The 18,271-nt window shown below is 44.5% G+C and overlaps 1 protein-coding gene across 1 annotated transcript in view; it reads left to right on the forward strand.

Moving 5' to 3' along the window:
* The window catches only part of LOC138648826 (fatty acid desaturase 2-like), a 36,345-nt gene that overhangs the window by 3,448 nt on the left and 14,626 nt on the right, over positions 1 to 18,271 (forward strand). The window contains exons 3-9 of the mRNA XM_069738772.1: positions 8,991 to 9,101; positions 13,367 to 13,564; positions 13,678 to 13,779; positions 14,380 to 14,505; positions 14,692 to 14,752; positions 15,355 to 15,431; positions 17,926 to 18,023. Of these exons, the coding sequence (XP_069594873.1) occupies positions 8,991 to 9,101; positions 13,367 to 13,564; positions 13,678 to 13,779; positions 14,380 to 14,505; positions 14,692 to 14,752; positions 15,355 to 15,431; positions 17,926 to 18,023 (773 nt within the window). The remainder of the gene's footprint in view (positions 1 to 8,990; positions 9,102 to 13,366; positions 13,565 to 13,677; positions 13,780 to 14,379; positions 14,506 to 14,691; positions 14,753 to 15,354; positions 15,432 to 17,925; positions 18,024 to 18,271) is intronic.

Here is an 18,271-nt window from a genome sequence, read left to right on the forward strand (position 1 = left end):
TAAAATAAATAATTAAAAAAATTACACTTTAAAAAGGTTAAGCTTTACTGGACAACCCCTTCTTAAATGACAAAGTGTCAGACTGATGTGACCAGGGCCCTCCAGTAATGTCTCCGGGGCCACTGTTAGCTACATGCTAATATTACAGTAACCTCATTCACAAAGTTACTTCTGCTTCTATATAATAATAATAATAATAATAATAAAGTGTAATATCGTTTGTTGTTTGTTGAAGGGTTTAGAATTTACTGTTAGGCTATTCCGCAATTCCTTCCCATAGATCCGAGCCTTTTCTGGGGCGTACTTTTAGGCTGCTCTGTATTATTACACCATGAGCAGCACCCCTTTGGCAAAAAAAAAACATGGACTACCCCCAAATAAAAAGGCTCATATCTATGAGACAATACAACAGATTTAATTTAAAAAAAAATACTCAGGGGAGCAGCAGGAATAAAAGAAAAGCAAAATCTGTCCACTTCTGACCTGGCGACTTGTTCTCCTTAAATGAATGGTGAGATGCTGACTTTGCACATATTAAATCAATCTAACAAGTGGCGACTGCTGCTCATATATGTGGGTGGGGGGCCGCTTCCTGTGCAGGGGCTCACAGGGGGATTCACATGTTCCAATGTGGGCCAGCTTATATGCCCACCCGACCGACGCCGCTCCTGCAATGTTGGCACTTTGTCCCCAGCGATCTAATGACATTGTTTATGTCACGTGACCGCTGCAGCCTACCAGTAGCCACTGACTAGATAGGGACACACAGAGGTGTTACCTCCCCATAGATAGGGACACACAGAGGTGTTACCTCCCCATAGATAGGGACACACAGAGGTGTTACCTCCCCATAGATAGGGACATACAGAGGTGTTACCTCCCCATAGATAGGGACACACAGAGGTGTTACCTCCCCATAGATAGGGACACACAGAGGTGTTACCTCCCCATAGATAGGGACACACAGAGGTGTTACCTCCCCATAGATAGGGACACACAGAGGTGTTACCTCCCCATAGATAGGGACACACAGAGGTGTTACCTCCCCATAGATAGGGACACACAGAGGTGTTACCTCCCCATAGATAGGGACACACAGAGGTGTTACCTCCCCATAGATAGGGACACACAGAGGTGTTACCTCCCCATAGATAGGGACACACAGAGGTGTTACCTCCCCATAGATAGGGACACACAGAGGTGTTACCTCCCCATAGATAGGGACACACAGAGGTGTTACCTCCCCATAGATAGGGACACACAGAGGTGTTACCTCCCCATATATAGGGACACACAGAGGTGTTACCTCCCCATATATAGGGACATACAGAGGTGTTACCTCCCCATAGATAGGGACACACAGAGGTGTTACCTCCCCATAGATAGGGACACACAGAGGTGTTACCTCCCCATAGATAGGGACACACAGAGGTGTTACCTCCCCATAGATAGGGACACACAGAGGTGTTACCTCCCCATAGATAGGGACACACAGAGGTGTTACCTCCCCATAGATAGGGACACACAGAGGTGTTACCTCCCCATAGATAGGGACACACAGAGGTGTTACCTCCCCATAGATAGGGACACACAGAGGTGTTACCTCCCCATAGATAGGGACACACAGAGGTGTTACCTCCCCATAGATAGGGACACACAGAGGTGTTACCTCCCCATAGATAGGGACATACAGAGGTGTTACCTCCCCATAGATAGGGACACACAGAGGTGTTACCTCCCAATAGACAGGGACATACAGAGGTGTTACCTCCCCATAGATAGGGACACACAGAGGTGTTACCTCCCCATAGATAGGGACACACAGAGGTGTTACCTCCCCATATATAGGGACATACAGAGGTGTTACCTCCCCATAGATAGGGACATACAGAGGTGTTACCTCCCCATAGATAGGGACATACAGAGGTGTTACCTCCCCATAGATAGGGACACACAGAGGTGTTACCTCCCCATATATAGGGACACACAGAGGTGTTACCTCCCCATAGATAGGGACACACAGAGGTGTTACCTCCCCATATATAGGGACACACAGAGGTGTTACCTCCCCATAGATAGGGACACACAGAGGTGTTACCTCCCCATAGATAGGGACACACAGAGGTGTTACCTCCCCATAGATATGGACACACAGAGGTGTTACCTCCCCATAGATAGGGACATACAGAGGTGTTACCTCCCCATAGATAGGGACACACAGAGGTGTTACCTCCCCATAGATAGGGACACACAGAGGTGTTACCTCCCCATAGATAGGGACACACAGAGGTGTTACCTCCCCATAGATAGGGACACACAGAGGTGTTACCTCCCCATAGATAGGGACACACAGAGGTGTTACCTCCCCATAGATAGGGACACACAGAGGTGTTACCTCCCCATAGATATGGACACACAGAGGTGTTACCTCCCCATAGATAGGGACATACAGAGGTGTTACCTCCCCATAGATAGGGACACACAGAGGTGTTACCTCCCCATAGATAGGGACACACAGAGGTGTTACCTCCCCATAGATAGGGACACACAGAGGTGTTACCTCCCCATAGATAGGGACACACAGAGGTGTTACCTCCCCATAGATAGGGACACACAGAGGTGTTACCTCCCAATAGACAGGGACACACAGAGGTGTTACCTCCCCATAGATAGGGACATACAGAGGTGTTACCTCCCCATAGATAGGGACACACAGAGGTGTTACCTCCCCATAGATAGGGACACACAGAGGTGTTACCTCCCCATAGATAGGGACACACAGAGGTGTTACCTCCCCATAGATAGGGACACACAGAGGTGTTACCTCCCCATAGATAGGGACACACAGAGGTGTTACCTCCCCATAGATAGGGACACACAGAGGTGTTACCTCCCCATAGATATGGACACACAGAGGTGTTACCTCCCCATAGATAGGGACATACAGAGGTGTTACCTCCCCATAGATAGGGACACACAGAGGTGTTACCTCCCCATAGATAGGGACACACAGAGGTGTTACCTCCCCATAGATAGGGACACACAGAGGTGTTACCTCCCCATAGATAGGGACACACAGAGGTGTTACCTCCCCATAGATAGGGACACACAGAGGTGTTACCTCCCAATAGACAGGGACACACAGAGGTGTTACCTCCCCATAGATAGGGACATACAGAGGTGTTACCTCCCCATAGATAGGGACACACAGAGGTGTTACCTCCCCATAGATAGGGACACACAGAGGTGTTACCTCCCCATAGATAGGGACACACAGAGGTGTTACCTCCCCATAGATAGGGACACACAGAGGTGTTACCTCCCCATAGATAGGGACACACAGAGGTGTTACCTCCCCATAGATAGGGACACACAGAGGTGTTACCTCCGCATAGATAGGGACACACAGAGGTGTTACCTCCCAATAGACAGGGACACACAGAGGTGTTACCTCCCCATAGATAGGGACACACAGAGGTGTTACCTCCCCATAGATAGGGACACACAGAGGTGATACCTCCCCATAGATAGGGACACACAGAGGTGTTACCTCCCCATAGATAGGGACACACAGAGGTGTTACCTCCCCATAGATAGGGACACACAGAGGTGTTACCTCCCCATAGATAGGGACACACAGAGGTGTTACCTCCCCATAGATAGGGACACACAGAGGTGTTACCTCCCCATAGATAGGGACACACAGAGGTGTTACCTCCCCATAGATAGGGACACACAGAGGTGTTACCTCCCCATAGATAGGGACACACAGAGGTGTTACCTCCCCATAGATAGGGACACACAGAGGTGTTACCTCCCCATAGATAGGGACACACAGAGGTGTTACCTCCCCATAGATAGGGACACACAGAGGTGTTACCTCCCCATAGATAGGGACACACAGAGGTGTTACCTCCCCATAGATAGGGACACACAGAGGTGTTACCTCCCCATATATAGGGACACACAGAGGTGTTACCTCCCCATAGATAGGGACACACAGAGGTGTTACCTCCAGCTATGAGACATACCTGTGCGGGGATGTCATAAATGGTGGATGTAGAAAGCTAGATGACAGCCAATACTAAGCTATAGCCACAGGATATGCCAAACATGTCTGATAGGTGCGGCTCCTAACTCTGGGACCTGCATTTTAGTATTTCTTGTGGTATACCATAGATGCCCAAGATGGGAATAACGCTTTAACCCTTTGCTTGTCAGCAAACAAATTTGATGTTTTAGATTCTTGAAAAGCAATGGAAAGCATTTCGGCAAGTTATATTAACTGTAATATTGCTTTTTAAAGGGGTTGTCCGGGATTATCTGATTTTTTTTTTACTGTGGGTTTAAGAACTAACAAGCAGGTACTTGCTAACTACTTATGTGTTCTTCCAAGCTCAGATTTCTGCTTGTATACAGTGGTCACAGACCACTCCTGCTGGCGATTCTGCAGCTTACGCTGATGTCACATCGACAGATCGGCTGCTTCTCTTTTGCTCTGCTCTATTGATGGGATGTGACTGCTGATGTCATGCTGATTGACAGCCGAATCTCTGCTGCCTAACTGCGGGAAGCCGGCGATCAATCAGCATGATATCGGCACAGAAGTCCAAAAGAGGAAGACATGCTCTGCTGATGTGATGCAGCAGAATCGCTGGCAGGAGCGGTCCATGACTGCTCTGACCCTGTGCCGGATAGAATGGGCAGGTAGTTAGCAACTATTTTCCTGTTAATTCTTAGGCACATAGTAAAAAAATCAAATAGCCCCAGAAAACCCCTTTAAAAAACACATAAGATCAGTGTCATAATTTGAAGCTAATGTGCCCCAATGGGGACCCCAACTATCATGGGTTTTTATTAGTGCTGATTTTCCCAAATGGAGCTCTGGACCTCCCTAGGCTCCAGGACTTGGGTGTGAGTGCAATCCCTGCACCCATTATACCGTAATTACTCCCTGCATACACTGAATCCTATGAATCATTTGTGAATCATCCACTGCTCATAAAACACAAAATATTGTAAAACAAATAGAAAATTCTTGTAACTTGCTCAGAATCACATGTTGGCCTTCGTATCATTCATGGATTGTTTGCCCATCAGAGGTGGCATGTAGTACTGCTTATATAGGATGGATTGGTCCATGAAATGTTACATTGAATCTATTTTATTTTTAGTATGCAAATTACATCTGTTGGTTTGCTGTGCACAAGTCAGCACAGAGCTGTATAATTAGCACTGACTGCCGGTTATTGTGCCGGGGCACTGTAAAACATTTATGAGCTCAGCAGCATCGGTGACGAATTTATACATATGTAATTTCCTTCCATAGACACAGGTCTAATTCCTAAGGTGTTTGGGGTAGTGAACTTTGAACCCAAATACTATATATATATATATATATATATATATATATATATATACACCTCAAAACAATGAAGGGAACACTAAAATCCCACATCCTAGATATCACTGAATGAAATATTCCAGTTGCAAATCTTTATTCGTTACATAGTGGAATGCGTTGAGAACAGTAAAACATAAAAATAATCAACGTAAATCACAATAGATATCCCACGGAGGTCTGGATTTGGAATGATACACGAAATCAAAGTGCAAAATCAAATTGCAGGCTGATCCAACTTCAGTGGAAACGCCTCAAGACAGGGAAATGATGCTCAGTAGTGTGCGTGGCCTCGACGTGCCTGTATGATCTCCCTACAATGCCTGGGCATGGTCTTGATGAGAAGGTGGATGTGCTCCTGAGGGATCTCCTTCCAGACATGGATTAAAGCATCCGCCAACTCCTGGACAGTCTGTGGTGCAACGTGACGTTGGTGAATGGAATCGACATGATGTCCCAGATGAGCTCAATCGGATTCAGGTCTGGGGAACGGGCAGGCCAGTCCATCAATGCCTTCATCATGCAGGAACTGCTGACACACTCCAGGCACATGACGCCTAGTATTGTCATGCATCAGATGAAGCCCATGGCCCACTGCACCAGCATATGGTCTCACAATGGGTCTGGGGATCGCAACCTGGTACCTAATGGCAGTCAGTGTGACTTATTTGGAGTTACATTGTGTTGTTTATGTTTTCCCTTTATTTTTTGAGCAGTGTTTATATGTATATCATCGGATGCAACAAAGTACTGATGTACCAGAATCTCTCCCGTGCTATATTCTTCGATGGCATACACAGATGTATCTTGAGCTAAAAATATATCTATCTAAACCATTTCAGTCTATCTATCTAAAATATACATTTTCCAAAACATTTGGAAATTATGGCGCAGACGTTTCATAAATATGGCAGTTGGCTCTAGCGCTACATTCTCTTTTATTAAAGGGTATCAGTCAGTAGGATCATCATGCCTCCTAAGCCGTGTATATGGGCATGTACTGTAGGTCATAGGAAGCTGAAGAACAAGATACCTTGATATATACGATCTGATGTCTTATCCTGGAGAAATTCACATTTTCTCAATATGTAAATGAGCCGATAAAGAGGTGGTCCACTACAATCTTTATTGTGCACATCGATGTAAACCATCGAAATAAGTAATTCTTTAAACACATTCTTTTTTCATATTTGCCTGTGAGTGGCGCCATCTCTGCTCGCTCGGTGCCGATCATGTGACCACTGGCTGCAGTCGCTGCTGATATCCGGTCATGCCACGCCAACTTTCGGACTTTGGAGGTTGAGGTTGCATCTCCGAGGCTTGACCCAATCTCACGCAGACTGCGGCTGCTCCCCTTGATTAACTGAGCTGTGGGCGGTATTTCACCACACGTCACTGCCCAGTATCGAGTGCGCACTGTAAATGAATTTCCTTTAAGATCTATGGGCCGGACATAGATCTCCCTGAGAATCTGCCTCCAGAGCTTATTGTAAATGAAAGGGGCATTACCAGTGTGAGACATGTAATGACCGACAGTCTGCTCTCCTGATCTACATGTCTCACACTGGTAACTCTCCCTTTCATTTAAAATAATCTCAGATTCTCATGGGGATCTATTTCCGGCCCGGAGATCTTAACAGCTCACTTGCATATTGAGAAAAATGTGGATTTCTCTGGAATAAGACCTCGGATCACAGGTATCAAGGTGTCATTTTATTTAAATTTCTCTGACCTACATGCCCGTATGGATGGATTAGGCGAGTGGATCCTACCGACAGATTCTCTTTAAGATTTGTAAGATCATGAAAAAATCTAAATTTCCCTCAGAGTATTGGATCCAATAATGTGGCATACGCTCCTATTTACTGGTCGGATGTGTTTGGATCAGAGAATATGCATATTCTAGGAGTAAGACCAGTGCCACAAGGGATCTTGTAAACCCTGTGGTATAGACAGCTGGCCTGTGGGGAGAGCCCCTGACTGCGGCTCATGGAGGACGGCGGCTGCAGAGACCTGCACGGGCGAGGTTACTCTAGTTCATCGCAGCTAAAGATCAGTTTCTGGAAGGGAAACCGTAGGGAAGACTGAAGAGAAGGTTAGAAAATCAATAAAGCTTCATTGTATTGAATGATATACTGAATAGAACACAAACGTATAACAATAAACAGAAAACGATGCATCACGGAATTAGCTCTATCCTGAGCAACGACAGAGGGCAAAGGACACAAACACAATCAGATGTGATGTCTAGTACGTGCCCCCCATGTAGATTCCTCCCGGTGTAGCTTGCGTCAATGTGATTTATCATATGAAGTGCTGAGCAGTGTGCTCCGAACAGAGATATAGGGATACGATTTATGGGGGGATCTAGAGGACACGCGAGTTCAGGATTCTGTTTGGGATTTGGCCACACTTTCCAGCCTGCGGTGCTATTTTTGATAATAAAAAATAATAATAAAAAAAATAGGAAAACTCAAACGACGGTCAGAATATCAGTAATTGGGTTGTTAATTATTTTATAAGTGAGCTTGGGTGAACAGAGCTTTAAACATGCGCCTCTTTATCGGTCTCAGGAATGACAGCTTATAATAGGAAGCATGGTCGTCATATATTCTGTTACTGATTGCATTGATACGATTATGAGTTGTTGTTTTTTACCATGTTAGATACTAACAATAATATTAAATACTAGATGCTATGACAAACATGTCCCTGTATGTTGTAAAATGTCATTTATGACATAGCGCACTGTATGTACGTCACTGTTCAGTTGTCATCCAGGCGGTCCCGCGCTCCTGGAGAGTCCGCTCTCTATACGTGCTGTTCCAGGTCTGACCGACATCTCACAGGCGCTGGCGACTAATGATGTATCTCAGCCTGAGGAAGGGCAGCGCATGATCCTCCGGATAGCGGGAACACCTAGACTTATTTTGTTACTCACTAAGGCCGCAGTCAGACTGCCTTACACATTGGACAGCGATCGGACCTCGATGCGCGGACTGTCCGGCGGCTCTCCCCACCTAAGCCTGACCGCTACATGGAAGTATATGAAGCTGGTAGAGTCTCCATCCAGTCCGTGCATTGAGGTCCGATTTATACAGCCGTCTCCTCCTTATATAGCGCCGTCATATTCCACAGCGCTCTACAGACATCACCCTCACTGTCCCCATTGGGGCTCACATTCTTCATGAATGGCCATTTACATGCAGAGTGCTCAGTGTTGTAAGTCCATGTCCTATAATATGCAGCAGATTATTCAGTGGCCATTTTACATCACTAATACCGTCCAGTACAACACCCTATTGGAGGTTTAGGCGCCTAGAAACTTGCGAATGGATCCCATTGTTGCACTGGCGGACACAGAGAGATGAGGGCCCCTGTGCAGGAACAGTATATGGGCCCGTTACAGTCCAATAGCTCCTCTTAATGCACAATCCCACCTTTTATTTAGAGGTGGACCCCCCTTACCTCTTAGTCCCCTGTGCAGCCCCCCAGGTTGCCCCAATGCTATGTCCGCCCCTGCATTAACATTGTTTTTAGTCCTTATCTGTCTTATTAATTATATTTATCTGGTTTATTTCTTATTTAGGAAGCTTTCTTAGCTTTTCATCCGGATCTTACTTTTGTGAGAAAATTTCTTAAGCCTCTTTATGTTGGTGAACTGGAAGAGAATGAGCCCAGTCAGGACCGAGGGAAAAATGTGAGTATGTGAGAGATGCATCCGATGATTCACAATATCATTATTTACCGGGTGCTTCACTGCATTGATGACAGTTACTAGAGAGATTTCCAGAAAGATGCGGCATACCCTCTAAGACCGCGGAAATGCAGCAAAACCCATGTGAGCAAAAAGCAGCAAAAGGAAATGAGCATGATGGATTTACCATGGAGAAACATAAGTCTGCAGGGGAGCTGTGAACACAAAGAAAGCATAGAAAGAGGTTGTCCAGGTTTATGATACTGATGGCCGATCCTTAGGACCATCAATAATGGATGGGTGGGGGTGGAGTATGTGACAGCCCCTTAGTCAGCTATTCTGTCCTGCTACATTCACTGTGTGGTGGCCATTACCGAAAACTGCAGCTCAGCTCCTCTACACTTCATAAGGAGCCAAGCTGCAGTTCTCAGCTGAAGCAGAATTCTGTGTGGTGGCCACGGTCGGCCCGTTCTGGCTACCTTCTTGGTTTGTATCCAGCTGCCACCCGAGCTGAAAACAGACATCTGTATTGGAAACTGACTCAGTGAGCAAAAAACGGATCTGTTTCAAATGAAAGAAAAAACGATGACTGTTTAACGGATCCGTTCTCCATAGAATTTAATGTTAAAAAAACAAATCCAGTTGAAATCATTATTTTTTAACTGGTCAAAAAAAGTCGTGTCTGCGCAACTTTTTTGTTAATGGATTGCTGCCTGATCCGTTCTGATAATTACTGGACATGTGAACATAGCCTTACAGATAATTATGTGTATTCACTAAAGGTACCTCTTTATTACAGACCTGATAGACTTTAATGTTGTCATGCACCATGCTGATGTAGCACAGCGTGGGGCACCGCGGGCGAGTCACTTGTCTCCTTAAACTGTACGTCCCGGCACACTACATGAAAGTGTGGGTCCTGGAGGGGTGTGTAGACTTGTGCAGTGAGGGTGCTATGCCCGTGCAGACTGCTTGTAGCCGGTGGTGTGGGCTGCCCAGGATCAGGTGTTTCATAGTTCAATGAGAGAGATTTCCATTCCAAAACAAACTGTTTACTGAACGGTAACTGGGTAAGGGTTAGATACCAGGGATAGCGGGACAAAGTCTTATGGACGCTTCCTTTAGCAGTATAAAGCATTTTCCCCGTTCAGTATCCTTCCTCCGTAGCTTACTCCAGGGCTAGTGAGGCACACTGTTTCGTCCTACTCCTCAACGACCTAGCTTTAACAATAGAGTCCTGATCAACAAGTCTCCTTGCTGAATGCTTCCGATTCCTATTTCTTCTACTACTAGCGCCCTAGAACCCTCGTACTGGGGACCCCCACTAGTCCATTGTACTCAGTCCTGCACCTTCTGCGTTACAAGCTCATGATACAAGGACACCTCAGTGGAAGGCCACTCTGTCTCGTCAGTCACTTCTCTTCAGGATCACACTATCCCTCGTCCTTAGTCTCCTCTAACTTAGGGTCACCCTTTCATACCACTCTGCTCACTTTACACTCCAGACCCTATCTGCCCAACTAACAGGAGCACAATTACTTTCCCTAAAACTAACTCCACCCCCTGTGGGCTAGTCTCTACATTAACTCTATCCTAACTTATCCTATCGTCACTACATATACTACAGTCTACCATCTACATCTTACACTACCTATCCTATAACGCTATACCTTACACTATACATCCTATACTATACATTACTACACACTATACATAACCATATCACAATACATTACAATGCACATTACACAATATATACAAAAGATGCAAGACATCATTCAACCTACAATACATCCCAAAATGCAATTGGTGTCTTCAGGGGCAGGAGCGCGATAGCACAGTCCACCACCCTTACACTGGTGAGTGTCCGCTGGGCATAGGCAAGCCAGGCAAGTGCTCTGTTTCTTGCCGAGGAACCATGGAGCCGTCAGGATGAAACTGAAGGGGTTGGTTACTGATGAGAAGGCAGGACGCTTGCTTGATTGCTTAGCCACACCTAATAGACACCTGAGAGCACAGCGCAAGATGGCATTAAAGTTGATGTTCTCCACTATTTTACCACTATGAACGTTAGCACCAGTATTTATCCAACAGTTTTTAACCTGTGGTGGTGGTTAGGAAGGAAAAAATCTTCTGACAGTCTCCCTTTTCCGGTGTCCGTACATATAAACCCCAGTGGCTGATTCATCCTGCATTGCACTGAGAGCCTTAAAACACCAAAGCGCAAATGATCAACCCCCCAACCCATGTCCAATGAAGCATACGGTAGCCATTACTTCTGTTAAGTGCTCGTTGTCTAGTCCAGTGTTCCTCAACTTCAGTCCTCAAGAGCCACCAACTGATCATGTTTTCAGGATTCCCTTAGGATTACCCAGGTGATAATTCTATCTCCCGTGCAATACTGAGGAAATCCTGAAAACAAGACCTGTTGGTGGCTCTCGAGGATCGGAGTTGGGGAACTCTGGTCTAGAATGTGTTCACCTTTCAGTGAGTAGCTGGATTTGTTTTTGGTTTTCTATTGAAGTCATTACATTAAAGACATGTTCCACAGCTACTACTAACCGATTATGCTGCAGCAAAGCCAATCGTCTTGGGTGGAGCAGTCCTCTATTAGTCCTATAAATGCTATTCTGGAACTTAAAGGGTTTATCCAGGACAATTTTTTTTTCACTAAAGGCCTAAAAATTAACAAGCAAGTAGTTGTGAGCTACCTGTCTGTTCTACCCAACATCTGCTCACAGTGGTCACTGACCACTCCTGCTGGCGATTCAGCTGCTCCACATCAACAGAGCAGCTCTTCTTCTTCGGAGCCGCTTTGTCGACAGGGTGTTATTTCTGGATTTCCCTGCTGTCAGGCGGCGGGGAGCTGTCCGTCAGGCCGCATGATGTCAGCATTCACACCCCATAAACAGAGCAGAGCGGAAGAAAAGCCGCTGATTTGTCTGCATGATGCCAGCGGAATCCGCTGAATCTCCTGCAGGAGCGGTCTGTGCCAGCAGAGACCTGCGCCGGACACAACAGGCAAGTAGTTAGCAACTACCTGACTACTAGTTCTTAACCCAGTAGTTAAAAATATTATATAGACATACAGTATATAACCCTTTTAACCTAGGGAAAGTTGTTTAAGTGGCATTTTTCATGTTTTGGTTAGGATGGGGGGTATTTTTGCACTTGTGGTCAAAATTCCGATAAGGAATTTATAAATGAATCTAGAAATAAACAAATAATTCAATATTGAGACCACAATGGGAGGATGAACGGCACCGCAGAGCTAACGAGGGGTCGATGGAGAAGCATATTGTGCAATTGGGTAATGTGATCTTCTTTCTCCATTATTGATGCACTGATATTGTTCTAGGGCATATAAATGGCACTCAGCGCTCCTCCATTATTAATACCATTACTCTGCTTTCTTCTCTGGACATTGCTGAAGTGCAATGGTTTACTGCAAATCCGTCATAATTGTATAGATTGCTTTGGTCTGTGGGAATCAATGCTGTTATTTCGGGCACCATTTCCATATCATCTACGCTTTTGTTCTTTTCTATATTTGCAATATGTTAAAGTGTTATTTCCATTTTCATAAATGGGTAATATTAGATAGTGCTTGTGAATACAGTTTACTGCTAGTTAAAATGTTCAGCCGTTCTTGATACAGTAACACATTCGTTTTCGCGTGTTTAAAGCTTGTTGCCCTAGAGACCGACCACCGCTGTTAAACAGCAGGACATGCGCAGTGCTTACAAGCTCTTTCCTATTGTGCTTGTAAGCATGGCTTTGAAGCTGGCCAGCGCTGAAACGCACTGTAACCTCCCAATCCTGGCTAGGTTCGGCACAGTGCTTAGAAGCTAGACAGCAGAGGTGGTCGGTTTCCTAGGCAATGAGTCGTAAGCAAAAAAGTGTTAATATCTCCAGAATGGCTGCAAATTCTAATAAGCAGTAACTTGCAAAAGTGTTTGATTTTAGTGTTTTATTATAAATACCCGAGTAATTAAGGAGTGGATCACCAATGTTAAATCATGGCCCAATCAAAAAAGAAAATCTAAAATCACCAATAAAAAACTAATCCACTTTATTCAAAATCCATTAAAAAGTGGTCATATCAGGACCGTGATCTGGAATTCTGCTGCATTTCCACCCTCCGGTCTTAAACGTAAGAATTAATTTGAATAAAGTGGATTATTTTTTTTTATTGGAGATTTCATCACTTCTTTTAGTGGTCTCCTGCTGTCATGGTGAGCTTCCTCTTTCTTACCTTTTACCGTCAGGCTCAGCAAGTTCAAGACTTTGAAAAGCTACGAAACACCGCAAAAGAAATGAACCTCTTTAATGCCAGTTGGGTTTTTTTCGGCCTTTACCTAGCACATATCCTGGCTCTGGAGTTTCTTGCCTGGGCTACTGTCAACTACCTTGGTACAGGGTGGATACCGACCTTCATCACCATTCTGCTGCTTACGATTTCCCAGGTGAGCTGGTAGAATGGCCCTACTCATTAGTAACCTGCCTCTACCCAACGCATCATATCGGGCGCATTATTGTAATGGAGCATCAGACTGTACTTTTAATCTTTCCCATATAGGCCCAGGCTGGATGGTTGCAGCATGATTTTGGACACCTATCAGTCTTCAGAAAATCAAAATGGAACCACATTGGCCACAAGTTTGTCATTGGCCATTTAAAGGTGAAGTCATGAGGCTCGTGGTATTGGGTACTTTATATATAATGGTGGATGCGCCCTTGTGTCCAAAGTCGGGATGTGTGACATCGGAGTCATGCCCAACTATGGTGCCATTTTATTAAAGACAATGTGTACGTGAATTCGCAGGCACCGTGTCTTCAACAAAATGGCGCCGGATATCACGGGATGCGCAAGCGTTGACTCCATTTTATCGAAACATTCTACAGCAATGACGTCATATCGGTGCGCACCCGCCGGCCATCGCCACTATTCTGCCAGCTCTACAGTCGAGCTTGCAAGCAAGCACTCCTTGTCTAGGACACCGGCCACTTCTCGTAGATTGCAGAGGTGGCCGTTAACCTTTGCAAATGCAAACATTTAATGAGATGAGGCAACAAATTTAAAGCTGGCAATAAAATAATTATTCATAACAAAAAATGCAAAATGCCTCAATACCTCTTTCTGTCTCTGGTAACACATGGACTCTGCATACAAGTGTCCGAATATCAGTAGTCCAAAACTAATAGAGTAGGTTATCGATGAATAACTATGGACGGAGACTTGGTCTTGCTTCCCAACTCATATGCGTCCATCTGTCTGCAGGGAGCATCAGCAAACTGGTGGAACCATCGCCATTTCCAACATCACGCCAAACCTAACATCTTCAGCAAGGATCCAGACGTCAACATGGTACATATTTTCGTGCTTGGAGAGACACAACCAGTGGAGGTATGAGACTTATCCAACCACAAGTATCATTCTAGCATGATATATAGTATCACCTGTCACACTGATAAACGTCATATGATATACAGGTGTACCACGACTATATGAATTAGTGCACAGAGAGACGAGTAGCCGTCTACTGTTGGTCAGTGCACATACTGACTGTAAATCCATTCCTTTTCTTTACAGTATGGAAAGAAGAAGATAAAGTTCCTGCCCTACAATTACCAACATCAGTACTTCTTTCTCAGTGAGTAATTGGATTTATACTGGGATTATTGGTTTATGTAGGACTACAGGTTAAAATACGCAAGTGTCACAAGGAGAGCAAATCCTTTTTGTATGTTCTGCCCTACATCCCCCTGGAAAATGACCACCGGAATCTGAACTTGTCCTAGATTTTAAAACACATCTACAGCTGGAAGGCACAAATAGGCAAAACTGTGATATACAGTGGCATGTAAAAGTTTGGGCACCCTTGCTCCAAATTACTGTTATTGTGAACAGTTAAGCAAGTTGAAGATGAAATGAAATGATCTCTAAAAGGCCTAAAGTTACAGATGACACATTTCCTTTGTATTTTAGTATATATATATATATATATATATATATATATATATATATATATTTATATTTATTTAATATTTCACATTTTAAAAACTACAAAAGGAAAATAGGCAGTGCAAAAGTTTGTATATGTTAATCTATTTGGTGTTGATTCATGATTAATTATGCATAATAATTGTCAGAAAGTGCTGCAGCATCTGGTGGCACTAAATAAAGAAGGATTATTATTATTATTATTATAGCATAGTATGACACCAGCAGTAATGTGTCTTTTTTCACTTGCAGTTTTTCCTCCACTTTTGATACCACTGTACTTCACAATTCAGATTATGAAGACGATGATATCTCGCAAGGACTGGGTGGTAAGTATCTTCTGTACTATAGAACAGGGGTGTCAAACTGCATTCCTCGAGGGCTGCAAACAGGTCATGTTTTCAGGATATCCTTGTACTGCACAGGTGATAATTTAATCACCAACTCATTATTTGTGTAGGTGATTAAATTATCACCTGTGCAGTACAAGGAAATCCTGAAAACATGACCTGTTTGCAGCCCTCGAGGAAAGCAGTTTGACACCCCTGGTCTAGAACATAACCAATTATAATTCATATGCTTTTTAAAGAAGCAATAAGTCAAGAGAAGTATAAGGGGCCTTGACATGATCTTTAGGGTATGTGCCCATGATGTCTCCTACGTCAGTAAACGCCTTCTTTGATTGCAGCATTTTTAAACTGTCACAAAGGACCCAGATGTCTTCATTGTTTTTGGTCCTTTATTTAGTTTCAAGCAGATGTCCCAGAAATGGTCAGATCAATTCTTTTAACTGCTTTGCATCTTTTGAAGCGTGAAGAGGTTAAAAGACAATGAAAAGACTGAACATGTGAATAGCAGGTCGTTTTGACATAGAAATGCACTTGTTCAATCTTTTGAGCGTTTTTAGGGAACTTTTCAGGCAGATTTTCAGAATCTCTGACTTAGGGTATGTGCACACGTATAATGGTCCACTGCGGATTTTTCCGCAGCGGATTTGATAAATCCGCAGGGCAAAAACACTGCGTTTTTCCTGCGGATTTACTGCAGTTTTTGTGCGGATTCCACTGCAGTTTTAGACCTGCGGTTTTCTATTATGGAACAGGTGTAAAACCGCTGCGGATTCCACACAAAGAATTGACATGCTGCAAAATATAAACTGTTGCGTTTCCGCGCGTTTCTTTCCGCAGCATGTGCACTGCAGATTGCGTTTCCCATAGGTTTACATTGTACTGTAAACGCATGGGAAACCGCTGCGGACCTACAGTTGCGGAAATGCTGCGCATCCGCAGCAAAATCCGCAGCGTCTGCACATAGCCTTAGGGGTTCAGTTTCTGACTTTGGGCCTATATCTTCAGATCATCATATACATCCAGTAGGCGAAAATGAGCGATTACTGTTTTATCTGCAGCAGATCTAGCAGTGCTTAAATACTGAGCCCTGTATAACTCCGCCCACACCCCTGATTGGTAGCTTTTTGAGTACACTGTGCATTGACAGAAAGCTGCTAATCAGTGGTGGGGGCGGAGTTAAATAGAAGAGTTGACTAGAAGGCACAAGACATCTAGTCCTGCAGTGATAATCTTCTGCTGATAAAGCACTGTTTTTATTGAAACAACAGCACACATCCTAGCCTAGTAAGTGACACATCGCCAGAATCAGGCTCTCAGCTCCTACATCATGCTGCTTTCAGACTACATATAAAATCCTGCTGACAGATTCCTTTTAATGTCTCATCACTGGGGTTCCCACCACTAAGACCCCCATTCATCATTAGTGTCTCCAGCACCCCAGTTTGTCCTCAGAGTACAGTGTTTGGCTGTTTTGTCGGCCCTGTAGACTTTGAATGTAGTGCACATATGTGATTACCATGTTAGTCAGTTATGCAGTGTGAAGGGACTGGGGACCTTTGATTTAGTGATCAGTGAGGGTCCAAGACCTTAATCTGTGAATCAATGTCCTTTCTACCCTACCCTACTGCTAGAAAGTTTATACCCCCCCCCCTCCACCCGCCCCAAGTAATTTATATGTCTGTGTAACCTTGTAAAAGATAAGCTGAACACTCCCATTATGACCCCAAAGAACTAATGCGGCAGCTGAGAAGTCACAATGTGATGTTGTGTCTGGAGGTGCATTGGGGCGTGACCATGCACTTCCAGATCCTCAGCCTCATACTGTATTTCCCACCTAACAGCATCCTCCTCCAGGTGATTGACAGGTCAGTGGCCGTGTACCAGAGCAAACGACCTGTCAATCACCTGGGGGAGGATGCTGTTAGGCAGGACATAAAGTATGAGGCTGAGTAGGCAGAAGTGCATGGTAACGCCCTAATGGACTTCCGGAAGCAAACAGAAAATTGCGATTTCTCACTGCCTTCGCATTGCTTTGAGGTCATGAAGGGATCAACTGACTAATCACAGGGCTTCACAATCCTATTAATTGTTTGGAGGGGAGGGAGTTAAAGGTAGTAAAGGTTTCTAACATGATCCCTTTAAAGGGATTCTGTCACCTGAATTTGGAGGGAACAATTTTCAGCGATAGGGGCGGGGTTTTCGGGCCTTGCGCAGGCGTGTACTATGGAGGACAGAGAATGAACTTCAATCCAATATTGCAGCCAGCATGCAGCCAGCGGGTAAGGAAAGGGTGAATCAAACACCCGAAAACCCCGCCTCCATGGCTGAAAATTGTTCCCTCCAAATTCAGGTGACAGAGTCCCTTTAAGAAAAACAGATCTACTTTCCTTTCCCGATTTTGACAAATTCATAGATATTTAGAGCAGTTAATCATATTGGGTAAACTCTTCTTATTATTTCCCCTGTTTTGCAGGATATGGCTTGGTCACTTTCTTATTACATTCGATATTTCCATACTTTTGTCCCTTTCTATGGAATTTTGGGATCCATCGCCTTGCTCAATGCTGTCAGGTATGCCGATTGTATGACCTTGCACACATGTCATCGTGTCCCCAATCCTATCGTGTTTGATGAACTTGTTACAGTTATCAGCAAAACTTTCCCAACTTTAGTCTAATGCAAGGCTATAAAATGTGATAAAGAGCTGCAAATGATAAGAGCCAGAAACGGTCACATCGTATGATCTTTGGAGTGGATGAGTCTCGTAGGCTGGGTACAGCCCTGCTTTCTGAGAACTTTTCTAAGTTTGTAGTTACTAA

The sequence above is a fragment of the Ranitomeya imitator genome, chromosome 9 (assembly GCF_032444005.1).
Source record: "Ranitomeya imitator isolate aRanImi1 chromosome 9, aRanImi1.pri, whole genome shotgun sequence".
NCBI lineage: Eukaryota > Metazoa > Chordata > Amphibia > Anura > Dendrobatidae > Ranitomeya > Ranitomeya imitator.